The following is a 26,916-nucleotide window of genomic DNA, read 5'->3' as shown; positions in this document are numbered from 1 at the left end:
CGAGTTTGTATGTCGCTCAGTGACTGAGTGGGTTTTTTCTGGGTGCTCTGCTTTCCTCCTACGTTTCACAGACGTACAGGTTCGGCTTAGTAAGTTGTGGACGTGCTATGTTGCTGGTGGAAACATGGCAACACTGAGCTGCCCTCAGCACATCCTCACGCTGTGTTGGTCATTGACAACGTTTCACTAGGTGTCCATGTACACGTGTCGAGTACTTTTTAAAATTATTTGCATAATTCGGCTTTTGCACGTTGGTTGATGTCAGTCTTTGCTTACGTAGTTTTTCATAAATTCGATTCTGTTTGATTCTTGTAATGTCCTGCAAGAGAATGTACCTTAGGGTAGTATATGGGGACGTGTATGTACTTCGATTACTTTGAACTTGACTTGAGAAATAAATCTAACTAATTTAACCCCTATATTCTTGGTGGCTAGTAGTAAATTGCTGTGGCATTATTCTTGTGGCATGATTCAAGAACATTTTAAAGACAGGAGGTCACGGGTTCAAGACCAACTCCTGAGAGTAGAGCAGCAAATCTCGGCCAATGCTTTGACGAAGGACTGTGGGAGTGTAACCCTGTCAGTGCGAGGTTTAATGGCGGTTGTACTTGCCGCGTCAAAAAAAAAGTACACAAAACTCTTTTGATTTGGGCTGAGGTGATTCCCTCCTACATTTAAGTCAATATTTATACTTCTGCCTGCAATTTCTAAAATAAATTATCCAGTCATTTGAAGGTTTATAAGTCATTGGCCAGACTACATTTCGAGTATTGTGTGCATTTCTGAGCCCTATAGCAAAGGAAGGATGTGCTGGCATTAGATGGAGGAATAGAAGAATGATTCCTAGAATGAAAGGGTTAACGTACTTTCTGGAGTTAATGAAGAGAATCTTATTGAAAGATCTAGAGAGGATGTTTCCTATAGTGGGAAAGTAGCACCAGAGTGTGGTGGAATTCGTTGCCACAACCATCTGTGGAGGCCAAGTCATTGAGTAAATTTAAAACGGTGGTTGATAGGTTCTTGATTAATCAGGGTGTCAAAGATTGCGGGGAGAAGGCAAGAGAATGAGGTTGAGATAAATCTGCCATGGTGAACAGGCTCGATGGGCCGATTGGCCTAATTCTGATCTTAGCTTTTTGCTGTTTGTGAGAGCTGGCATTGATGTGTTTCCTACATTACAGCAGTGACTGAAGTTACTTGCTGTAATAAAACACAGCAGCCTGAGCACGTGACAATGTAGGAGATATTAAAGCCCATTTCTTACTTCATCTGTCCTGGTTATGAATTCCAACTGGTAACAAACCTGCTGACTGAAGAGGTCTATGGAGAAAGAATTATGATGACGTTGCCTAGATGTGAACGTTTCAAAACAGTTATTTGGAGTTATAGATGCAATGGGTTACATAAGACCTTAGTTGTTGGGTAATACATGAGGGTCAGGAGAAATTGAGCTCACGCACATTTGCGTTGGCAGCTCGTTCCACACTCTCACCACCCTCTGAGTGAAGAGGTTTCCCCTCATGTTCCCCTTAGATTTCTCACCTTTCACCCTTAACCCATGACTTCTATTTGTAGTCCCAACCAACCTCAGTGGAAAAAGCCTGCTTGCATTTACCCTATCTATACCCCTGATAATTTTGTATATGTCTGTCAAATCTCCTCTCAGTCTTCTACATTTTAAAGAATGCAGTCCTAACCTATTTGGTCTTTCCTTATAACTCAGGTCCTCCAGACCCAGCAACGTCCTTGTAAAATTTTCTCTGTACTCTTTCAATCTTGTTTACACCCTTCTTGTAGGTGGGTGACCAAAACTGCACACAATACTCCAAATTAGGCCTCATTAACATCTTATCCAACTTCAACATAATGTCATATCTTCTGTACTCAATACATTGATTTATGAAGGCCAGTGTGCCAAAAGCTTTCTTTACAAGCCTCTCTACCTGTGATGCCACTTTCAGCAAATTATGTACCTGTATTCCCAGATCCAATTTGTCTTCACAGATTCACTTTATTTTATTTCGGATTCAAAGGAGGTTCGTGAAAATTATTCCGGGATTGAAGGGCTTGTCACATGAAGGGTGTTTGATGGCTCTGGGCCTGTACTGACTGGAATTCAGAAGAATAAGGGGTGGGGAGGGGTGGATCTCATTGAAACCTATCAAATGTTGAAGGGCCTTGATAGAGTGGACATGGAGAGGATGTTTCCTATGGTGGGGAAGTCTAGGGCCAGAGGACACAGCCTCGAAATAGAGGGCCATCTGCTGACCAGAGAGTGGTGAAGTTGTGGAATTTGTTACCCCGGATAGCTGTGGAGTCCAAATCATTGTGTATATTTAAGGCAAAGGTTGATAGATTCTTGATTGGTCAGGGCATGAAGGGTTACAGGGGGAAGGCGGGGGACTGGGGCTGAGAGGGAAAATGGATCAGCCATGATAAAATGACAGCAGATGTGATGGGCCAAATGGCCTCATTCTGCTCCTATATCTTATGGTCTTTATTTATCACCTGTACATTGACACACACCAATAAATGCATCATGTGTGTCACTGACCTACACAGTCCACGGATGTGCTGGGGCAGCGCACAAGCATCACCGTGCTTCTGGTGCCAGCATAGCCTGCCCTCAATTCGCATTGTCCTGTATGTCTGGAAACCGGAGCTCCCGGAGGAATCTCACACGGTCAGTGGGAGAACGTACAAACTCCTTACGGACTGTGGTGGGATCACTTGTGCTGACTGCTACGTTACAGTACCACTCTTGCCTTTGGACTGCACATTAGCTTCAGAGGCTCCTCAGCAGCAGCCTGTTCCGCTGGCTTGGTGAATCCTCTGAGCTGTGTTTGGCTGGTACCTGGTCAGCTTTGGAGATCACTGCTGGGGGAGGGTAGTGGGCAAATGAGGAGCCGAACTTACCAGCAACCTGCTTCTAATGTTCCAGGTGTGGGAGCACAGACCGGCCAGCAGTGGGCAGTCCAGCGCTCCTTTGTCGGCATGGCAACCGAAGACGATGACCCAGTTGTACAAGAGGTGAGTGAACCTCTAGAGCTTTCTCAGTAACGGCGGAGATGCTGTCCCCAGCTCCTTGTAGATTTAGAGCCTCGGCACAGTACGAGCTCTTTGGCCCACCGTGTGCTAACCTACATAAAGATCAGCTTTATTTGTAACGTTTATCTTCAAAACTTGCAGTGAATTGCATCCTTTGTGTCACTGAGCAACATAGTCTGAGGATGTGCTGGTGGCAGCCTGCAAGTGTCGCCATCCTTCCAGTGCCAACGTAGCACGTCACAACTCACTAACCCTAACCTATATGTTTTTGGAATATGGGAGGAAACCGTAGCACCCAGAGGAAAGCTACATGGTCATAGGGAGAAGGTACAACTCATTACCAACCGCGGTGGGAATTGAAACCTAACTGCTACACTGTAAAGTGTGCTAACTGCTGCGCCTTCTTGCCTCTTTACTTGATCATTCTAACCCTTCCCTCCTACACAGCCCAGAACCCTCCGTTTCTCCTCCCTCTGTGTGCCTGAGTCTTTTAATTGTCGTGAATGTATCTGCCTCTACCACCACCTACGGCTGTGCATTCCACACATTCACCAGTCTCTGTGTATAAAGAAGACCTATCTGTGACACAGTCACTGCACTTTCCTCCAAGTTCTTTAAATGGATGTCCTCTGGTATTGTGTTGGTCACCTGGTTCATGCTTCTCTGATATCCCTTCAGTTCCCAATCTCCAACTGTATGTCACTATTTTACTGCTTCTGTGTGCTCAGTCCTCATTATCCACAAGAGTTTGGGCCATGGATTCCCACTGAATTACAACCAAGGCTCGCTTCTGTGTGTTTTGATGGGGGTGTTATGGATTGTGTAGAATAGTGGTTGCCAACCAGTCGATTGCAATCGACCGGTCAATCTTTGAGACTTTATAATGCTCACATTACAACATCTTTAATTCTATGTTTCATTATTTAATGTTATTTCAACACGAAAAATAAATGAATAAAACAGTAGATCCCCAAAAAAAGGAAAAATTCGCAGAAAAGACCGGAAGCAAAACCCCGCAACCCCGGAAACAACCTCTCCCCGCAAACAGCTCTCCCTAGCGGGAGAACCATTATCCTAATCGGCATCAACCTATCTTTATAATGCTTACATTACAACACTTCTCCCCCTTTAAATTCCAACATTCCCCAAATGTAAAAGAACTGGGAAACAAAAAACAGTGGTGTCATTATCTTGCGTACCTCTGAAGCTTATACTAGTGTCTCAGTAACAGTTTACCAGTACAAAACACCTGAAAAACATGGCAGATTCAACATTCAGTCTAACAAAGGAAACTGTCCATTCAAATATTCAGTCTGTCAGGAGGTTTGCAAGGGCGCTGTGCTGCAACGGATGAAAGTTATTAAATCTAAGTACAGGAGCTGTCTTACTGACAGGCACCTCACAGACTGTCTCAAACTTTCAGGGATCTAGCAGAAAGTATTCAGCCCCAGTCATCACACTGAGTGCAACAGTTAATTTTTATTCATTTATTTTTCGTGTTGAAATAGCATTAAATAATGAAACTTAGAATTAAAGTTGTGTTAATGTGAGCATTATAAAAATAAATAATACCAATTAAGGTAATGGTAACATAGCAACACTCCCGCTATGGAAAGCGGCCTGCAAAGAGAGACTGCTTCCGGAGCTGCAGGGCTCCATTTCCAGTCCCTTCTGCCCCGGTGTGCATGCGTGTGTCTAAATGACTTAGTAGGTCGATCTTGCTTTTCACTAAGGCCGAGGTAGGGGATCTTGGGCTTAAAAAGGTTGGCGACCAGTAGTGTAGAAGGTTGTCACAGGTTACACCAGAACATTGACAAGATGCAGAGCTGGGCTGAGGAGTGGCAGATGGAGTTCAATACAGAAAAGTGTGAAGAGTGGACAGCCAGAGATTTCTTCCTGGGGCATAAGTAACCATACAAGGGGGCATAATTTTAAGGTAAGTATTGCAGGGGGGTATCAGGTGTTTTACGCAGAGAGGTGGGTGCATGGAACAGACTGCCAGGGTGGGTAGTAGAGGCAGATACATTAAGGATATATTAGAGACTCTTAGATGGGCACATGGATGAAAGAAAAATAGGGAGGGAAGGGTTAGGAGTACGTTAAAAGGTCGACACAACATCACCGGCATAAGCTGTTCTACGTTCATTCGATACAAAATCATTCAACCAAAAATATACCGATGCTTCCAGACCACAATGTGCTTTAAAATAGAGATGGAAAAGATTCTGCAGATGTTGGAAATTGAGAGCGACACACAAAATACTGGAGGATCTCAGCAGGTCAGGCAGCATCTATGGAGGAGAATAAACAGTCGACATATTGGGCAAAGATCCTTCATCAGGACTGCATGAAGGGCCTCAACCTGAAACATTGACGGTCCATTTCCCTCCATAGATGCTGCCTGACCTGCTGAGTCCCTTCGGCGTTTTCATTTGTGGCGACAGATTTATAGAACATAGAATAGTACAGCACAGTACAGGCCCCTCGGCCCACAATGTTGTGCCAACCCTCAATGTTGTGCTGACCCTCAAACCCTGCCTCCCATATAAGCCCCTACCTTAGATTCCTCCATATACCTGTCTAGTAGTCTCTTAAACTTCACTAGTGTATCTGCCTCCACCACTGACTCAGGCAGTGCATTCCATGCACCAACCACTCTCTGAGTAAAAAACCTTCCTCTAATATCCCCCTTGAACTTCTCACCCCTTACCTTAAAGCCATGTCCTCTTGTATTGAGCAGTGGTGCCCTGGGGAAGAGGCTCTGGCTATCCACTCTATCTATTCCTCTTATTATCTTGTACACCTTTATCATGTCTCCTCTCATCCTCCTTCTCTCCAAAGAGTAAAGCCCTAGCTCCCTTAATCTCTTAATTGCAGCGTCTGCAGCTTCTATTTCTGTGGCTCCGTGGGAGTCTCGGTTGAGCTGGTCTGGCAAGGTTGTGTGTTCACATCTCGCTCTCTTCAATGGACATCTGAGGTGCTACCTTTGTGATTAATGCCCTGTCTACTGCTGAATGGTGTGAAATATACCACTGTGAAAATAGCAGGTTTATCTCTCCCAGTGTTGTGGTCGATGTCTACTCATTCCTTAGTGCGTAGAAGGATGAGGGGAGATTTGATAAGGGTATACAAAATTAAGCGGTACAGATAGGGTAAATGCAAGTGGGTTTTTTCCAGTGGCATTTGGCAAGACTAGAACTAGAAAGTCATAGGTTAAGGGTGAAAGAAATATTTAAGGGAAACTTCACTCAGATGGTGGTGCGAGTGCCAGTGATTGCAACATCTGAGGAATCTGCTTAAGTGTGTGGATGGGAGGGCTTTGGTCTTGATGCACGTCAATGCTGGGGACTAGGCTGAGTAACAGTTCAGTGTGCAGGGGACTAGGCTGAGTAACAGTTCAGTGTGCAGGGGACTAGGCTGAGTAACAGTTCAGTGTGCAGGGGACTAGGCTGAGTAACAGTTCAGTGTGCAGGGGACTAGGCTGAGTAACAGTTCAGTGTGCAGGGGACTAGGCTGAGTAACAGTTCGGTGTGCAGGGGTCTAGGCTGAGTAACAGTTCGGTGTGCAGGGGACTAGGCTGAGTAACAGTTCGGTGTGCAGGGGACTAGGCTGAGTAACAGTTCGGTGTGCAGGGGACTAGGCTGAGTAACAGTTCGGTGTGCAGGGGACTAGGCTGAGTAACAGTTCAGTGTGCAGGGGACTAGGCTGAGTAACAGTTCGGTGTGCAGGGGACTAGGCTGAGTAACAGTTCAGTGTGCAGGGGACTAGGCTGAGTAACAGTTCAGTGTGCAGGGGACTAGGCTGAGTAACAGTTCAGTGTGCAGGGGACTAGGCTGAGTAACAGTTCGGTGTGCAGGGGACTAGGCTGAGTAACAGTTCGGTGTGCAGGGGACTAGGCTGAGTATCAGTTCGGTGTGCAGGGGACTAGGCTGAGTAACAGTTCGGTGTGCAGGGGTCTAGGCTGAGTAACAGTTCGGTGTGCAGGGGTCTAGGCTGAGTAACAGTTCGGTGTGCAGGGGTCTAGGCTGAGTAACAGTTCGGTGTGCAGGGGACTAGGCTGAGTAACAGTTCGGTGTGCAGGGGACTAGGCTGAGTAACAGTTCGGTGTGCAGGGGACTAGGCTGAGTAACAGTTCGGTGTGCAGGGGACTAGGCTGAGTAACAGTTCGGTGTGCAGGGGACTAGGCTGAGGAACAGTTCGGTGTGCAGGGGACTAGGCTGAGGAACAGTTCAGTGTGCAGGGGACTAGGCTGAGTAACAGTTCAGTGTGCAGGGAACTAGGCTGAGTACAGTTCGGTGTGCAGGGGACTAGGCTGAGGAACAGTTCGGTGTGCAGGGGACTAGGCTGAGTATCAATTCGGTGTGCAGGAGACTAGGCTGAGTAACAGTTCGGTGTGCAGGGGACTAGGCTGAGTATCAGTTCAGTGTGCAGGGGACTAGGCTGAGTAACAGTTCGGTGTGCAGGGGACTAGGCTGAGGAACAGTTCGGTGTGCAGGGGACTAGGCTGAGTATCAATTCGGTGTGCAGGAGACTAGGCTGAGTAACAGTTCGGTGTGCAGGGGACTAGGCTGAGTATCAGTTCAGTGTGCAGGGGACTAGGCTGAGGAACAGTTCGGTGTGCAGGGGACTAGGCTGAGGAACAGTTCGGTGTGCAGGGGACTAGGCTGAGTATCAGTTCGGTGTGCAGGGGACTAGGCTGAGTATCAGTTTGGTGTGCAGGGGACTAGGCTGAGTAACAGTTCAGTGTGCAGGGGACTAGGCTGAGTAACAGTTTGGTGTGCAGGGGACTAGGCTGAGTAACAGTTCGGTGTGCAGGGGACTAGGCTGAGTATCAGTTCGGTGTGCAGGGGACTAGGCTGAGTAACAGTTCGGTGTGGGCTGGAAGAGCCAAAGGGCCTGTTTCTGTGCTGTAGTGCTCTGACTTGTCAGTCGCCTTCCTTAAAGGATCTATGTCCCCATTTTGAGGGTGGGCACTCCTCTGGCTAAATTATTTGGATGAGAGGAGCTTTGGTTTTAAGTGGCTGCTGGAAGGAATGAAGTGTGCTTGCAATAGAGGTTGAGTACAATCTGCCAGCACCCACAGTAATACATCTCTCCTTTCTCTGCAGATCGATGTGCACCTAGCCAAGAGTCTGGCCGAGAAGCTCTACCTGTTCCAGGTGTGTGTCTCGTCGAGCCCCTTCTCTGTGCCCTTCATCTTTTTTAATTAAAGTAAGCCTGCCTCGCCAACATTCTTTCTTTCGTCCGTAGTACCCGGTGCGTCCAGCTACAATGAAGTACGATGACATCACCCACTTGTCCGCGAGAATAAAGCCTAAACAGCAGAAGGTGAGTCCCCTTTTCTGCCATGATCCCGTTGCCCTGCTGGTCGGTGGGTGACCCTGCTGAGGGGGTGTTTTTGCCCATCCGACCTACCCAGCCAGTGGCAGAGGTAACTGTTCAGCTGGGCTCGCGTGAGCTCCTCTGGGCCAGTGGAGTGAGAGGATAGCTAAGACATTTCAAAGGCAGGTTGTCTTAGCGGACCAGGGCTTTCTGAGTGATGGGGGGAGCGGGTGTACTGCTTTCCTTGTGCAATTGATTAACCGTTAAAAGGCAATGATTTTGATGGCACAAATGGAAGAAAGGCAACACAGGATTGTGTATCTGTGCTTTGGTCTGACCAAAAATTTCTACTAAATAACAATATAGCTGCCCTTCTGATGTGGTTGAACTGAATTTCAAAATTAAAGGTGGCAGTGCCATCAAAATAAAAGTCGGCAGGGCTTCGCTTCAAAATTAAAGTCTGCGAGGGTGAGTAATTTCGAGTTCTTCGATATTCCCATCACTGAAGATCTCACCTGGACTGTAAACACTGGTTTTGTGGCAAAAAAAAAGTACAACAGCGTCCCTTCCACTTCAGGCAACTGAGAAAGTTCAGCATGATCCCCCAAATCCTCAAGGCCTCAGAGGCACCATTGAGAACATCCTAACTGGCTGCATCGCCAACCTTGATTGCTGGACACTGCGGAGAGTGGTGCAGACAGCCCAGCCCATCTGTGGATGTGAACTTCTCTCCATTGAGGACATTTACAGTTGCAAGTGCATAAAGAAGGTCTGGAAGATCATTAGGGACACCAGTCACCCCAACCATGAAGTGTTTCAGCTGCTTCCATCTGGCAAACGGTACCACAGCAGTAAAGCCAGGACCAACAATCTACAGGACAGCTTCTTTCTACAAGCCGTTAGGCTTATAAATTCACGTCTGTACATTGCGGAGGAGTCATAATGTAAAGGTATTTACTCCCTCGCGTTGGAATTCAGCGTGGAACACTAATTCTGGTTCTCCTCCTTCACAACCCCGTCCTCACTGGAGCTGCCACCATTTTTATTAATTTAATTTATTTGGCGATACAGCCCTTCCAGTCCAAAGAAATCAATTACACCCACATTACCAGTTAACGTACTAACCCGTATGGGGGAAACCGGAACACCCAGAGGAACTGCATGCAGTGACAGAGAGAATGTACAAACTCCTTACAGACAGCGGTGGGAATTGAACTGGGTTTCTGGTGTTGTAATAGTGTTACGCTAACCACTACGGTACCATGCCCCCACCTTCCCAAGTCCCGCTGCTATCTCTTCTGTTACTGTCACTTTACTATCGCAGAGGGTGTTTCCGATAATGGGAAAGTCTAGGAGAAGTCTGCAGGTGCTGGAAAGTTGAACAACACACACAAAATGCTGGAGGAAATCAGCAGGCCACGCAGCATTTTGCATAGGAAAGTCTGGAGCAGCGGTTCCCAACCATTTTTATAGCATGGACCCCTACCATTAACCAAGGGGTCTGTGGACTGCGGGTTGGGATTAGAAGAGTGTCCCAAGATGGTGCTGGTAGCATACAGCAGCATTTTGTGGGAAGCTCATGAAACTGCCAGCTATTCTACTAACTATGCTTCTGGACTACAATCACTGCAATTTGAAGCCTGTAATTTTCTTTTCGGAGGTGTGCCATCTGCCGTTTATGCGGTCTCCTGAAGGATTAGGCTAACTGGACTCTGCATTGCAGGTATGGTGGTTGTCGCATTGGCCATTGTTGGGGCAGAACCCGAAGACCCCCCACCCCCGAACTGAAAGGTCGGGGTCCGAGAGCAAAAGCAAACTGATGTTTAGCCGATCTAAGCGCTGAACCAGATTAAAAGGATAAAGGAGTTGAGGCCGAAGGTGAAGGACCAGCTGTTGTTCCGTTCCCTTCTCCGAGTCAGCCAAGATCCCCCACCTGAGCCTGTCCCTCCTGCCTGCATTTGACCTGTCTCCCCTTCATCTCGCTACTGCCATCAGGCGGGTGAAGCAGGAGTCTTGAGGCTCCCACGCTGCCAGATTTGGGAGTAGTTGTTGCCCTGCAGCCATCGGGCTCCTGGACCAGTTGCTCTTGCCCCAGTGCTGAACTGGCTCCGTGGCTGTGGACTCAGTCACAGGGACTTGGTTCATGTTCTGTGTGTTATTTGTTTTATCTTTTTTATTGTTTGCACATTGGGTGTTTGTCAGCCTTGGTTGTGTGGGTTTTTGTGGATTCTGTTCTCTTTTGTTGCTTTGTGGCTGCTTGTAAGAAGATGAATCTCAAGGTTGTGTATGGCGTAGATTATAAATATGCTTTGAACTTGTTTCAAATGTTACAACAAATGAGGAATTTCTTTAGCACGAGGGTGGTGAATCTGTGGAATTCATTCCCACAGATGGCTGTGAAGGTCAAGTAATTGTGCATATTTAAGCTGTGGTTGATGGGTTGCAAGGGCGTCAGAGGCTATGGGAGAAGGCAGGAGAATGGTGTGGCGAGGGAAAATAAATCAGCCACTTCTGCTCCTGTGTCTTATGGACTCTCATTGGGAGACTCCGGCTTACTGTACAATGCATCTCTTCCTCTGCTTCTGATCTGTGGACGGTACAGCAGTGTAGTTGTGTGACACTGTTACTGAGCCAGTGGTCTGCTTCAATTCCGTTGTACGTCGTGAGGAATTTGTACGTTCTCCCCGTGACTGTGGGTTTGCTGCTGTTCCCTCCCACAGGGTTAGTGGGTTAATAGGTCACGTCGGTGTAATTGGGTGGCCCGGGCTTGTGGGAGAATGAGGACCTGCTACTGTGCTGTTTCTCTAAGTTATCCCCCTGATGTTTGCTGGCTTTCCCTGTAGGTGGAAGTGGAAATGGCAATCGACACAATGAGTCCCAACTACTGTCGGAGCAAGGGGGAGCAGATAGCGCTGAACGTGGATGGTGCCAGCACCGACGACTCTGGGAGCACCTATACAACGTAAGTAATGTCACAGCGATTAGTCCCAGTGAGGCTTATCATTCTCACGTCTTTTATAACGTTCAAGTAGATCAGGTGATTACACAACACATTGAGGTAGAATATATTGTCACATGTTCCAAGGTGCAATGAAAAGTTTGTCTTGTATACTGTTCATACAGATCAGATCATTACACAGTGTATTGAGGTAGAACAAGGTAAAACGATAACAATGCAGAATAAAGTGTAACAGCCACAGAGAAAGTGCAGAGATGGTGAGAGCAAGAATCCATCTTATTGTGCAAGAGGTCCATTCAGGAGATTTATAACAGTGGGGTAGAAGCTACCCTAGAGCCTGGTGGTATGTGCTTTCATGCTTTTGTATCTTCCGCCCGATGGGAGAGGGGAAGAAGAGAGAACGCCCGAGGTGGGTGGGGTAAATCTGCCTCGAATCCGTGGAGGGGATGCCAGTTTCTGTGATGTCCTGAGCTGTGTCCACACTGTCTGTAGTTTCTTGTGGTCACAGGCAGAGCAGTTGCTGTACCAAACCGTTGTGCAGATAGGATGGTGCATTGATTAAAAATTGACAAGGATCAAAGGGGACATACAAGGTTTCTTTAGCCTCCTGAAGATGACTTGACTAAGCAGAATTTCCAAAACAAAACTTTAGTCATAGAAGTATATATAAAACACAAAACATCACATGCTTTTCTGTACATTCCTGTTATTCTGCTGTCACCTGTAGGTTTCATCCACTTCATTTATCCTGTGTGCAAAGCACCATCCCCCTCCCTCGCCTGTGCCCTGTTTAAAAACTATCTCTTTATTTAGATGATAACAAGCCCTTCAAGCCACATTGCCCAATTATATCCATGTGACCAATTAACCTTCTAACCGGTATGTCTGGAAAATGGGAGGAAACCCATCCAGTGTTGGGTGAATGTAGAAACTCCTTACGGGAACCCGGGTCGCCTGCGTGTAATAGTGTTACACTAACCACTGCACTACTCTGCTACCCCAACCCACTCCTCACGTGTTTGTGGGTGCTATGTGGGACCCTGCCCCTCAGTGTCCAGATTGTAGCTTTCGAGTGGCCGTGCACCCCACAGTGGATGCTTCTGTTTGTGCTGAACTGGCTCGAGTGTCCCTTTTACCATGTCAGAGTCCTCCTGCAGCAACAGGTAAGCTTTACCCTAGCTCAGGTTCCCAAACTTCTTATGCCATGGACCCATTCCGTTAACTGTGGGATCTGTGGTCCCCAGGCTGGAGACCCCTGGTCTGTCTGCACTTTGCATCAACCTAGCTGGTGATTTCACACTCTCTCTTCCAGTTTGATCAGAGGCGGAGAAAATCGCTGCCTTAAGTTCCTTGGCGTTAACTTATGCAAGGATCTGGCTTGGGCTCAGCACATAAAGTGCCATCACAAAGAAAGCATGGCAGCGCATTCTTAGAAGTTCGTATCTATTTGGCATGTCACCAAAAACTTTGACAAGCTTCCATGTTATCCATGAACCAGCATGGATAACTTCACTTACCTCTAATCTGAACTGATTCTACAACTTACAAACTCACTTTTGAGGACTCGTTACAACTTGTTCTCAGTATATTTATTTGCACAATTTGCTGTTTTGCACATTGGTTGTTTGACGGTCTTTGCTTTTCAATAATTTGATTATTTCTTTATTGACTGTAAATGCCTACAAGAAAATAAAGCTCAAGTTAGTATATGGAAACCTCTAGATTCTTTGACCTTGTGACATTGATGTAGCCCTGGTTACCTTGTCTGATGTAAACCTTGGCTGCACTTTTCTCGTCTCCAGGAAACTCATGGACAAACAAGTCTTCTCTTCGATCCAGTCTGTCGTCAACACCTCCCGCTACGCTGCTGCCGTCTACAGGAAAGGTGAGGGAATTGGATTAGTCTCGTACTTGTGACACCAGTAATCCTCAGGTTTATCCCTGGGCCAGGTACAGTCATGGCTGCGGGTGTGGGTCGGTTTCAAGATCCTGCGAGCAGTCTCTGTTCACAAGTAGCTTTTGGTTTTTCAGGGTAAAACAATGAAGTGCTGGGTGCAGCCGGCAAGTGTCGCTATGCTTCAGCGCCGACGTAGTGTACTCACAACTTCCTAACACACACGTCTTTGAAGTATGGGAGGAAACTGGAGCACCCAGAGAAAACCAACGTGTTCACAGGGAGAATATGCAAACTCCTTACAGACTATGTGGAAAATCCTGCCCCTGATGCCCCCTCTAAATCTGTTCCTTTTCACCTTAAATCAGTGCCCTCTAGTTTAGGCTCCCTTACCTTGGGGAAAAAAACTATTAACATCCACAGTATCTATGCCCCTCATGATTTTATAAAGTTCTAGAGCAGGGGTTCCCAACCCCTTTCATGTCATTGAACTCCTACCATTAAACGAGGGGTCTGTGGACCCCAGATTGGGAGCCCCTGATCTATAAGGTCATCGCTCAGCCTCCTCCATTGCAGGGAAAACAGTCCCAGTCTGTTCAGGGTCTCCTTATAGTTCAGGCCCTCCAGTGCCAACAACGTCTCGGTGAACCTCCTTTGTACAAATGATATAATTCCCATAGCTGTGTGACCAGAACTGTACTCCAGCACTTACCGATGATTTATGTCCTGACGGTGCCAGATGTCATCTTCAACACCATGTCACCGCGTTCAGGGAACTGTACCCACTCCCCATAGTCTCTGTGTTCTCCAGTGTCTCTCCGTTCTGCACACTCCCCAGGGCCCTGCCACTTACTGTCCAAGTCCTGCCCCGGTTTAACGTCCCACAGTGCAATGCCTCGCGCTTGGTCAGCAGCCGCGTGAAAAGGAATTACATTGAATTGTTTTCCCCTCTTACGGTGAGGAGACTTGGACACAGGCTGTCTGAGTGATGGATATGTGAGTCTCAACAACTACAGTCCCGTTGCCCTCACATCCATCGTCATGAAGTGTTTCGAGAGACTCGTCATGAGGCACATGAAGACCCTGCTGCCCCCTCCCTCACTGGACCCCCCTGCAGTTCGTGTATTGTCCCAACCGCTCAACAGATGACGCCGTTGCCACCACCCTCCACCTGTCCCTCACCCACCTGGACAAAAAGGACACATATGTTTGAATGCTGTTCATAGACTTCAGTTCAGCTTTCAACACAGTCATTCCTCAGCACCTGATTGGAAAGCTGAGCCTACTGGGCCTGAACACCTCCCTCTGCAACTGGATCCTAGACTTCCTGACTGGGAGACCTCAGTCAGTCTGGATCGGGATAGCATCTCCAATACCATCACACTGAGCACGGGGCTCCCCCAGGGCTGTGTGCTCAGTCCACTGCTGTTCACTCTTCTGACCCACGACTGTGCAGCAATACACAGCTCGAACCACATCATCAAGTTCGCCGATGACACAACCGTGGTGGGTCTCATCAGCAAGAACAACGAGTCAGCATACAGAGAGGAGGTGCAGCGGCTAACAGACTGGTGCAGAGCCAACAACCTGTCTCTGAAAGTGAACAAAACAAAAGAGATGGTTGTTGACTTCAGGAGAGCAGGGAGCGACCACTCTTTGCTGAACATTGATGGCTACTCCGTTGAGATTGTTAAAAGCATCAAATTTCTTCGTGTTCACCTGGCGGAGAATCTCACCTGGTCCCTCAACACCAGCGCCATAGCAAAGAAAGCCCAGCAGTGTCCCTACTTTCTGCAAAGGCTGAGAAAAGTCCATCTCCCACTCCCCATCCTCACCACATTCTACAGAGGATGTATCGAGAGTATCCTGAGCAGCTGCATCACTGCCTGGTTCGGGAATTGCACCATCTCGGATCACAAGACCCAGCAGCGGATAGTGGGATCAGCTGAGAAGATCATCGGGGTCTCTCTTCCCACTATTACAGACATTTACACCACACGCTGCACCCGCAAAGCTAACAGCATCGTGAAGGACCCCACGCACCCCTCACACAAACTCTTTTCCCTCTGCCATCTGGCAAAAGGTACTGAAGCATTCGGGCTCTCATGACCAGACTGTGCAACAGTTTCTTCCCCCAAGCCATCAGACTCCTCAGTACTCAGTCTAGACTGACATCTACATCATTTATTATTATATTGTAATTTGTCCTCTACTGTACCTATTGTCTTGTTTATTAATTATTGTACTGCCCTGCACTGTTTTGTGCCCTTTATGTAGTCCTGTGCAGGTCTGCAATCTAGTGCAGTTTTTACGTTGTTTCACGTAGTCTACTGTAGCCTTGTGCTGTCTCACTTAGTCTAGTGTAGTTTTGTGTTGTTTCATGTAACACCAGGGTCCTTGTTTTGTTTTGACTGTGTACTGTACCAGCAGCTTATGGTCAAAATGACAATAGACTTGACTTGAGATTCCAGTCAGTGTTGGCACTTGGCTGGTGAGTTCCCGTAGCACTGTTTTTAGAGTCAGACAGCACGGAAAGAGACTCTTTGGCCCAAGTGGTCCATGCTGACCAAAATGCCCCCAAAAAGCTCGTCCCATTGCCAGCATTTAGCCCTCATCCCTCTGAACCAGGGGTTCCCAATTTTTTTTATGCCCTGGACCCTTACCATTAACTAAGGTGTCTGTGGACCCTTGGTTGGGAACCCCCGTTCTGGACCTTTTAAATCTACGTACCTATCCAACTGTCTTTTAAAGCTGTTATTGTATCTGCTTTAGCCACTTTGGCAGCTGAGATATCACCCTTTGTGTATTTTTTTAAACGCCTTTCATGTTCCTATTAAATCTCTCCCCCCTCACCTTAAACTGATGCCCTCTGGTTCTCCAACGTCATTAACCCTCACCACCACGCTCTCTTCTCCCCTCTGCCTTCAGGAAGGAGGTACAGGAGCCTCAGGACTCACACCACCAGGTTCAGGAACAATTACTACCCCTCAACCATCAGGCTCCTCAACCAAAGAGGATAACTTCACTCAACTTCACTTGCCTCAACACTGAACTGTGCCCATAACCTAGGGACTCACTTTCAAGGACTCTTCATCTCATGTTCTCGATATTTATTGTTTATTTGTGAATTATTATTATTCCTCTCTTCTCATATTTGCACAGTTTGTTGTCTTTTTCTGGCGCTGTTTGGACGTGCGTTTTTTCATGTACAGCTTTCCCCCGCTATCCGAAAGTAGAGCATTCCTGCGAAACCTTTCGTAAGCCGAAATGGCGTAAAGTGAAGAAGCAATTACCATTGATTTATATGGGAAAAATTTTTGAGCGTTCCCAGACCCAAAAAATAACCTACCAAATCATACCAAATAGCACATAAAACCTAAAAAAAAAAAAAGGCAACTACACGCATGCGCACACACCTGCCCACGCAAGGCTTCACGGTCATGGTAGTCTTTCTCAGCGCAAACAGAAGTTCAAAGCGGGCGCCTTTTTTCATAAAAGCAAAAATCCTCGGGATTTCTTTCGGTTAGCAAAGACAGGTACTAATGTAGGTCTTTCGTAAAAGCGAAGTGGTGTAAAGCGGGGGCACCTGTATTGTATTATGTTATTCTATTACAAATTTACTATGATTACCTGCAAGAAAATGAGTTTCAGGGTTGTACATGGTGACATAAGTGTACTTTGATAACAAATTTACTTTGAACTTTGATTCCCCAACTTTTGTGGAAAGACAGTTCACCTTATTTCCTGACAAAGGGTCTCAGCCTGAAACGTCGACTGTACCTCTTCCTAGAGATGCTGCCTGTCCTGCTGCGTTCACCAGCAACTTTGATGTGTGTTACCTTATTTCTGTCCCCTACAATTTTATACATCTCTATAAGACCAGTTCTCAGTGTCCCACTCTCTAAGCAATGAAATCGTAGCCTGTCAAACCGCTCCCTTTATGTCAGGCTCGAGCATCTGTCTTTGAGAGAGTGCCTGGTGTGAGTACCCTGGATAAGTTTTCTCTCCTAATGTTGTGCAACAGGCGAGCTACACGTCACCCCGTTACATGGAATGCTTCAGATGAGACCCAGTTTTTCCTACCTGGACAAAGCGGACGCAAAGCATCGGGAAAGGGAGGCAGCAAATGAAGGTAGGAGTCGGGGTGGGTGGTGCTGTCTGGTGGGTCGGCCTCGGCCTACGGGTGGGTGATGCTGCTGTGGGACACCTTGCAGAGGGTCAGAGCAGCAGCGTGGGAAGTCAGTATTCCAAAGGTTCCTGGATCCGGTGGAGGCTGTGCTCTTGAAAGGCAGAAAGGCTTTCCTTCCTGCCTCCTGATGTTAATCGTTCGTTTTTAGTCTGTGAGAGTTACTGACAAGACCATTATTTAACTCCTATCCCGAATACTGGGAAATTAGTTTATTATTGTCACATGACTATGGTACAATGAAAAATTTTGTTTGCGTGCCATCGGTACAGTGCATTTTGTTACAACGATGCATTTGAGTAGAACAAGGTAAAACAATAACAATACAGAATAGTGCCGCAGTTGCGATGAAAGTGCACTGCGAGCTCATAACAAGGTAGATTGTGCGAACAAGAGTCCGTTTCATCGATCACTCAATAGACATAACGGTGGGGTGCAAGTCATCCTTGGGCCTGGTGTTACACGCTTTCAGGCTTTGTATCTTCTGCCTATTGGGAAAGGGGAAAGTGGTTTGTAGTGTTTTGCTTATATATTATGTAAGTTTTATAGTAACTTAGTGTCCTTAAGGTTGTTGGAGCCAGGGGTGGTAGTGGAGATGAGCTCTCGCAGCCTATTAAATGCTCCCAATGGCTTGCCTTAAACAGCCTTTGCTGCCCAAGTCCGGCTCTTGTCTTTCACATGTGGCTTAGCAGAATTAGGCCATTTGGTCCACTGAGTCTGCTCCATCATTTCGTCATGGCTGATCCAGTTCCCTCTTAACCCCGCTCTCCTGCTTCTCCCCGTAACCTTCCATGCTCTGATTAATCAAGAATCTGTCAGCCTCCGACTTAAATGCACCCAGTGACCTGGCTTTCACAGCTGCCTGTGGCTATGAATTTTACAGATTCACCACCCTCTGGCTAAAGAAACTCCCCATATCTCCATTCTAAGTGAACATCCTTCTATTCTGAAGCTGTGTACTCTAGTCCTAGACTCCCCACCAAAGGAAACATCCTCTTGACGTCAACAACAGGAATTCTGCAGATGCTGGAAATTCAAGCAACACACATCAAAGTTGCTGGTGAACGCAGCAGGCCAGGCAGCATCTCTAGGAAGAGGTACAGTGGACATTTCGGGCCGAGACCCTTCGTCAGGACTAACTGACGAACGGTCTCGGCCTGAAACGTCCACTGTACCTCTTCCTAGAGATGCTGCCTGGCCTGCTGCGTTCACCAGTAACTTTGATGTGTGTTGCTATCCTCTTTACGTCCACTCTTTCTAGGTCTTTCAAAACTCAAGAGGATTCAGTGAGATCCCCCTTCATTCTTCTTAATTCCATTGAGTACAGGCCCAGAGCCATTAGTCGCTGCTTATATAATAAACCTTTCATTCCTAGAATCATTCTTGTGAACCTCTGAACCTTCCAATGTCAGAATGACGAGAATTGGATAGTAAGTAAAGGGGATATTTGTACGGTGAGGATGGTGTGGGTCCAGAGCACTCTGCCTGGACAGTATGGTTCAGCAGCACTCTGTGACCCATGGTGTCATACGGCTAGTTTGCAAGTCACCAGTGAACCTCAATCATCATAACTGTTCTCTCCATGCTTCGGTGGGGAATGACCATGTTATAGTGTTCTTCCATATTGTACAGGAGGGGCCAGTTTTGGTATGGAAGCCCCTCAATCGTTATAGCACTATACCATACCAGGGGCCACATGAGTGGCTACTGTGTTACTGGTTTAAAAAAAGTAATTTAACCCTGAATGTGTTGTCTACGAATATAAGAATGAAAAGGTGCTGTCCATTTTTTTTTGTAAATTTATTTCATTATGAACAAAGCTTATTTTGGTTTTTAAAATTTTCTGTCAATGAGTGACGGAGGTGAATGCATGTTTATCTGCTGTTGGTTAACCAGATTCTGAAAACTCGTGCTCATTCCTCAATCACTCTTCATTTACTTGTGCACAAGGAAAATATCCCGGTCCCTGTCACCAAACAGGACTGAAATCTGAACAGAGAAATGGCATTGTTATACCAAATTCATCAGCAGTTATGAATATTGACCATTTGGTAAACTGTGTTTGAAGTCCTTACTTGCAAGATCAATGGTCATTCACAATCGTTCGTTATGTGACGTGTTGTATGATGTAGGCGATAATGGTCTTTTCATGATTGCTCTTGGCAAACTTTTTTACAGAAGTTGTTTTGCTACTGTGCCCTCTGGGCAGTGTCTTCACAAGATGGGTGACACCAGCCATTATCAGTTCTGAGATTGTTTGCCTGGTATCAGTGGTCGCATAACCTGGATTTGTGATGTGCACCGGCTGCTCATACGACCATTCACCACCTGCTCCCATGGCTTAATGTGACCCTGAGCAGGGAAGGAGACCCTCCTTTGGTCGAGATGTATCTCCACCTTGCCACCATTCAGAATGGAGGTGTTAAAAGTCAGCAGAACGTACAAACTGACAACCGACAATTGTCCCACAGTTGGTTTGTGAACCATGAATCCTTATGCTATTATTTTTTCTCTGGATACCAAATGGCTCCAGTTTGCAGCTGTGAAAAAGGGAAGTGATGCTCTTCAAAGAGCTTTCTTGCCAGGACTGACTGTGATCTATCCTTGCCACGACATTAACCCTTGCCTTGCCACAGCCTCCACAGTTGCCAGAGGTTGGGGGGAAATGCTCTGCCTCAGAAGGCAGTGGAGGCCTATTCTCTGGATGCTTTCAAGAAAGAGTTAGATAGAGCTGTTAATGATAGCGGAGTGGAGGGATATGGGGAGAAGGCAGGAACAGGGTACTGATTGTGGATGATCAGTGAATGGTGGTGCTGGCTCGAAGGGCCAAATGGCCTACTCCTGCACCTATTGTCTATTGTCTCGTGGTTTTCAAGCCCATGAGTAAATATGACCTGTTCTCCTGCAGCTGGTGATTCTTCCCAGGATGAAGCCGAAGATGATGTGAAGCAGATCACAGTAAGTGGGCCTTGTGCTCCACCTCTGTAGGGGTACTCAACTCTACAAAGCCTTAAAATTTCACTTTTCACAATCAAGTGGTTGAGTTCTGTTTTTAATAACCAAGGGTAAAAAGTAAACTAATGTAATGTCACTGTAAAGCCAAGGATTCCGAATGTGGGGTCCATGGGCCTCAGTTAATGGTCAGTGTTATTGGCATAAAAAAGGTGGGGAACCCCTGCTCTATGAGGTCAAGGAAATGAGGCATTGATCAGCCAAAGACTTTTTCCCAGGGCAGAAATGGCTAATATGAGGAGAATAATTTTAAGGTGATTGTAGGAAAGTATGGGGAGGATGTCAGAGGTAAGGTTTTTTACACAGAGAGTGGCGGCTGTGTGGAATGTGGTGATAGAGGCAGATACATTGGGGACATTTAAGAAACTCTTAGGCAGATGGATGATAGAAAAATGGAGGCTATGGGTTTGGGAAGAGTTAGATTAATCTTGGGGTAGGTTAAAGGGTCAGCACAACATTGTGGACCATGGGACCTGTAACGTGCTGTAGTTCTATTTATTAGTGGTTTTTGTGTAGTAATTTTATTGGTTACTTTATGTAGTTCTGTGTTCTGGTTGTTTGTTATATTTATTTAAAGGTACAGCACAGTAACGGGACTTTCTGTCCAAACAAGCCTGTGCGGCTCAATCACCTGTGTGACCAATTACCCTACTAACCTGTATGTCTTTGGGATGTGGGGGGAACCGGAGCAGCAAGAGGAAGGCCACACAGTCACAACGTACAGACAGCGGCAGGGGTCGAATCCGGGCACTGGATTACACTCTGTGCCACCCTGATCGTTCTCAGCTGCTGGGCTTCTCTCTGTGGGACCTCACTGTACATCTAAAAATAATTGTGCCTACTACCCGACACACTATTGTGTTACTTTTAGGTGCGTTTCTCACGTCCCGAGACCGAGCAGGCTCGCCAGCGTCGGATTCAGTCCTACGAGTTCCTACAGAAGAAACAGGCGGAGGAGCCCTGGCATTACCTGCACTACTGTGGTGTGAAGGTGTGTATGCTCTGTCCCCACTATCATTGTACCATCTTATAGTTCTGGTCACTTACACAATTACATTCTATCCAGCACAGGGAGTAGGAATCCTGCTCCTGTTTCATGGTCCATTTTAATATAAATGTCCACCTGGTTGTATTCTGCAGATTCCCAGGTATTGCTTCCACTTCTGTCTGATTACACCATTAGCGTTTCTCTGATCTTCCACAGAGGCACAAGCCTGACGTTGTGGGCTTGTTCAAGTTTATTGTCACTCAACTGTACACGTGTATAAGGCTGAACAAATCAACATTGCTCCGAGACCAAGGTGTCAAACTCGGTACACATGTATACAGCCAAACAAAACCAAGGTGCAAAACTCAGTACGTATATCACATACAGCATCTAAAATAATATTAACAGATAAATATTCTATGGATGTACAAGTTGACAGTGCATATATTACATATGATTAAATAAACAACAATATTACTGCCACTAGTGCTGTCATACCTACTAGGTGGTAGCTGGGTGTTCAGAAGTCTCACAGTCTGGGGGAAGAAGCTGTTACCCAGCTTGACAGTCCTCATTCTTATACTGCGGTACCTTCTACCTGACTGTAGAAGGTCAGAGAGACTGTGGGGTGGATGGGAGAGGTCCTCGATAATGCTGAGAGCCCTATGGAAATAACGTTTCTGATACATGTCCTGAATGGTTGGGGGAGGGTGGGAATGACACCGACGATTCCCTCAGCACTCCTCACAATCCACTGCAGGGTCTTGCCTTGCAATTCCCATTCTCAATGTGCTCTGCTAGAACGCAGGTGGGGAGCCTCGCAGTTTTCTTCATCAGCATCCTTGAGAGAAGTGGATGGGAGTCAGTCCAGTAGTGGGAAGGCAGGAGTACTCTATTCAAAGCAACAGATCAACAGATTACATGACATACAGTACATCAGTGGTAATATTTCTGATTTGGTCCCTCTCAAACCTGAGCTCCAAGCTACCACCCTGTGTGTCCCTTAATTTAAACAAGTTGCCTAGATTAGAGAGCATGCCTTATGAGAAGATTGAGAAGGCATCAAAGGTGTTTAAAGGAGCATGTTTAATTTAGTGTACCTGGCATGGATCTGTTATATTTTTAAAGAGTGGGGCTTCATTGGGGAGTGTTGGGAGCCACCAGATTGTTACAGAGATGGGCACCAGGGGGCAGTGTTGGCTGCGTCTGAGTTACTGAAAGTGCATCTGCTTTGTATCCAGGACAGCCGGTCTGAACACGAGCGGCAGTATCTCTTCAGTCAGCTGGCCAGCATGGTGGAGACGTCTGAACTAACCAAATCCCCCAGGTATGAGCAGGGTGTTCGCGTGCTGCGCTTCACATTATCTTATCGTGATGCCCGTAGAATGTGTACGGACAGGATGTACAGTGTGCTTCAAGTTATAAAGATATAAAAATCTGATCTACCTTGTAGTGTTTTGCCCAAGTCTATGAAGGGATTTTTTTGCCAAAGATTTTTGGATATAGTATCTGATAAATCTACAGACAGTATTTAAACAAGTAGATTCAGATTCTTTTGTTTGTCACGTGTGTACATCGAAACATGCAGTGAAATGTGCCATTTGCGTTAACAACCAACACATCTGGGGATGTGCTGGGGGCAGCCCAGCATTAGCACGTTCACAATGTTCCCAAAGACATGATAATACAGAACATACAGTGAAATAAGTCATTTGTGTTAACAACCAACACTGCCCCAGGATGTGCTGGGGGCAGCCTGCAAATGTCGCCACACTTTCTGCTGTTAACATGCATGTCCACAATGTTCACAAAACAACAGAGGCAAGAGTGAACAGGCCCTGTTGCTACATCCCATGCACCTACACACACACAGGCAGCTCTCTAACCCCAGGACAGGCCACCTTCGGCCTGCCTGCCTCCAGCACCCTAGCAGATTGTTCATTAAGTACAGATAAGTTTGGGGCTTCTTCCCAAAGCTGTATTAAGTGTCTCTCAATTGAGCTGAATGTCCTGGGGACTAGGAGGCATGCCGTTGGTTGGGGTTGACCATGGATATCTACGTGATATACAGGCCTGGGCAGTATGATATGGAGAGCTAGTTCTTGGCCAAGTAGCAGGTTCCCCCTCTCCACGCACCTGATGAATCCAAAGGAACAGCAGAGACCGATACAGTTTGACACCGGCAGTGTTGCAGGAGCTGCCAGTCGGCATTGAACTCAACATAGGACTGCCTCAGGAACTCCAGCTCCGGATTTTTTTCTTGGGGTTTACTCCTGAAGCCTTCCCCATGAGTGGGTATAGCTGCAAGGCAGCAGAGGTTTGAAATCTGAGTTTCCCTCCTGGATGAGCTGACAACCACGGCTGACAAGCCTCATCTGCCTGAAGCGACTGGTTTTAAGACGCCAATAACCCACCTTTGGCCCTTCTGTCAGTAGAAACGGTTCCGCCAGGCTTAGTAGCTAAGCCACACGTGAAGGCTAGGATCTGGACTTGGTTATCAGGCTATTTGAGATGCATGCCTTTGGGAGAATTTCATAGGTAGTGGGAGCTTAACCCCACTACCCCTCTCTCTGCCCCCCCCCCCCCCAAGGCTATGACAACCTTAGGAAACCTGGGGGCCAATAATTTTGCAGAGGTCCAAGTCCGGTTTGCTCAGATCACTGAGATTTTCCCTCTCTTTGCAGCGAGTATTTGTCCATGTTGATGCCACCAGTTGAAGAAGAAGAGTTGTAAGTCGACATTTTTTATATACCTCAGTCATACTGCACTACAGCACACAAACAGGCCCTTCTGCCCATGTAGTCCGTGCTGAACTGTTAATCTGCCTAATCCCATCGACCTGCACCCAGACCACAGCCCTCCATACCCCTGGCATCCACGTTCTTATCCAAACTTCTCTCAAACATCAAAATCAAGCCTGCATTCACCACTTATGCTGGTGGCTCGTTCCACACTCCCATCCTCTGAGTGAAGGAATTTCCCCTTAAATATTTCACGTTACACCTTAAACCCATGACCTCTAGTTGTAGTCTCACCCAACCCAGGGGAAAAAACCTGCTTGCATTTACCCAATCTATACCCCTCATAATTTTGTATACCGCTATCAAATCTCCCTTCATTCCCCTACACCCCTGAGAATAAAGTCCTAACCTATTCAACCTCAAAATCCCGCAGATCTTTGTTGTTAGCCCCAGCTTCTGTTCGTGCTGAGGTTAGGTCTTTGTGGGTGATGATATAGCCCAGAAGTGCTGCTACAGCATTCTATTTGAAAATCCTAGATAGAGTGAATGTGGAGAGGATGTCTCCAATAAGTGGGAGAGTTTCGGACCAGAGGGTGGTGTATCTGTGGAATTCATTGCTGTGCAGGTCAAGAAATTGGGTATATTTAGAGCGGAGGTTGCTAACTTCTTGATTAGTAAAGATGTCAAAGGTTACGGGGTAAATGACAAGTGATTGGGGTTGAGTGGGATAATAAATCAGCCATGATGGAATGGCAGAGCAGCGTTGATGGGCTGAATGGTGAGGTCCTGTGGTGTTAATGGCCTATGCTCCTCTTGCAGGAAGGTACCCCTAGCCCCCAGCAACGTACTCTCTATGGTTCAGCTGCGGACTCTGCCCCTGGCAGATCAAGTCAGAACGCTGATGAAGAACGGTGAGTGATGTTGGGGCATTTTGAGATGAGTGTCCTATTTCGTCATCGGGTCACACAGCATGGAACCAGGCCCCTTCGCCCGGCTTGTCCATACCCATCCTCCTGTGTTTGGCCCATAGCTGTCTAATCATCTCCAGTCCATGGACCCGTCTCGATGGCTTTTAAATGCTGCTAATGTGGTGCGTCTGTGGCCAGTCAGAGGAAATTGGAGCACCCAGAGGAAACCTTCATGCTCAAGGGAAAGACGTACAAACTGCTGACAGACAGTGCCGGAATTGAACCCTGAGCTGTAATAGTATCGCGCTAACCGCCGTTCTACTGTGGTGTAGCATAATGTTGGTTCAGTCATTGCAATATGAGCTTTGCTTGACACAAGTTCTGTTTCTAACGGGGTTCTCTGCCTCTCTCACTGCAGTGAAGGTGGTGCAGTTTGCGAATCTGATGGGTCTCCTGGGCTCGGGTGTCGATTCCACGGCCGTTCTGCGTTGTATTCAACAGGTGGCCATGCTGGTTCAGGGATGCTGGGTGGTTAAGAGGTAGGTGCCAAGAATCGCCCAGTGTCTTGTTCAGGACAAGCTTCCTGTTCCCGAGTTAGGCTGAGGAAACATCGCCTTCAGAAGAATTCTCCAAGTTGAGGGGAATTTGTTATTTTAGTTAGAGATCCAGTGCAGTAACATGCCCTTTCTACCCAGTGAGCCCGTGCCGTCCGGTTACACCCGTGACCAATTAACCGAGAAACCCACACCTTCAGAGTGTGGCAGCCCCACGGAGGAAACCCGTGTGATCGTGGGAAGATCGTATAAATTCTTTATAGACAGCAGCAGGAATTGAATGCAGACCGCTGGTGCTCTAATAGCATCACACTAGTGGTTATACTACTGTGGTATCTTTTACTTTTTGCGTAAGTGTGTTTTGGCTGTGTGGTCAGCACAGATAGGGTAGGTCAAAGGGCCTGTTTCTGTGCTGAACAGTATATGTTCATACTTCGCCCTCACCCTACCCCACTGACCACATTCTTCATTCCTCATGGAGCATTTTCCTGTTCCTCAGTACAATGGTCTTGTCCCAACTCTGTCCATCAGCGTTTACCCAGATCACTTAATGAACAGCTGACATTGTCATTCTAATGCCACTCTACACTGAAGTTGCTCCCTTGAGGACCCAGTATCGTTCAAACCCTTTTATGTGCATCTATTTTAATTTTTTTTCATAATCTCTGAATATTCGGCCCAATTGAACTGAACCTTTGTGCTGTTGGCTGGTTTAAACTCTCCCTTATCTCTCCCATAGCAACGCAGCACACACACACAAACTGCTGGCAGGACTCAGCAGGTCAGGCAGCACCTATGGAAATGAATAAACAGTTGATGTTTTATTTTCATAGACGCTGCATGAGTTCCCCCAGCACTATTTATTTATTCAGGTATAGTATCTTCCAGCCCTTCCAGCTGTGTCGCCAGCAACCCGCCTGCTTAACCCTTGCCTAATCCCAGGACCAATTACAATGACCAATTAATTTACTGACAGGTATGTCTGGACTGTGGGAGGCAACTGGAGCATCGAGAGGAAACTCACAGGGAGAACATACAAACTCCTTATAGACAGTGGTGTTGTTACTCTGGATTTCCAGCATCTGCAGAATCTCTTGTGCATATCTCTCACCTGCTACTTCTACCAATCGCTGACATTATGACATTTTCTTACAAGTTTACTTTTCCACTCTACCTCGATACAAGTGACAGTAACTGATTCCAATTCCACATGCCTGACCTGCTGAGCATTTCTGTGTAGGTTTAATGAACTTTAGTCTGCGTTCATTCAACTGAACATTTGAGTTGGAAGATAAGATTAGCTT

At 46.7% G+C, this 26,916-nt stretch overlaps 1 protein-coding gene across 3 annotated transcripts in view; it reads left to right on the top strand.

Moving 5' to 3' along the window:
* Positions 1–26,916, top strand: part of polr3e (polymerase (RNA) III (DNA directed) polypeptide E) — a 78,038-nt gene that overhangs the window by 3,882 nt on the left and 47,240 nt on the right. For all 3 annotated transcript variants that reach the window (XM_072269175.1, XM_072269173.1, XM_072269174.1), the window contains 12 exons: positions 2,942–3,030; positions 8,157–8,207; positions 8,299–8,376; positions 11,214–11,332; positions 13,132–13,214; positions 17,248–17,355; positions 20,318–20,367; positions 21,293–21,412; positions 22,651–22,736; positions 24,094–24,138; positions 24,970–25,061; positions 25,477–25,597. In XM_072269175.1, the coding sequence (XP_072125276.1) occupies positions 2,995–3,030; positions 8,157–8,207; positions 8,299–8,376; positions 11,214–11,332; positions 13,132–13,214; positions 17,248–17,355; positions 20,318–20,367; positions 21,293–21,412; positions 22,651–22,736; positions 24,094–24,138; positions 24,970–25,061; positions 25,477–25,597 (989 nt within the window). In that variant the 5' untranslated portion in view covers positions 2,942–2,994. The remainder of the gene's footprint in view (positions 1–2,941; positions 3,031–8,156; positions 8,208–8,298; positions 8,377–11,213; positions 11,333–13,131; positions 13,215–17,247; positions 17,356–20,317; positions 20,368–21,292; positions 21,413–22,650; positions 22,737–24,093; positions 24,139–24,969; positions 25,062–25,476; positions 25,598–26,916) is intronic.

This window comes from Mobula birostris, chromosome 9, assembly GCF_030028105.1.
Source record: "Mobula birostris isolate sMobBir1 chromosome 9, sMobBir1.hap1, whole genome shotgun sequence".
NCBI classification, from domain to species: domain Eukaryota; kingdom Metazoa; phylum Chordata; class Chondrichthyes; order Myliobatiformes; family Myliobatidae; genus Mobula; species Mobula birostris.
The sequence above is the reverse complement of the archived record's forward strand: the minus strand, read 5'-3'. Positions and strand labels throughout refer to the sequence as shown.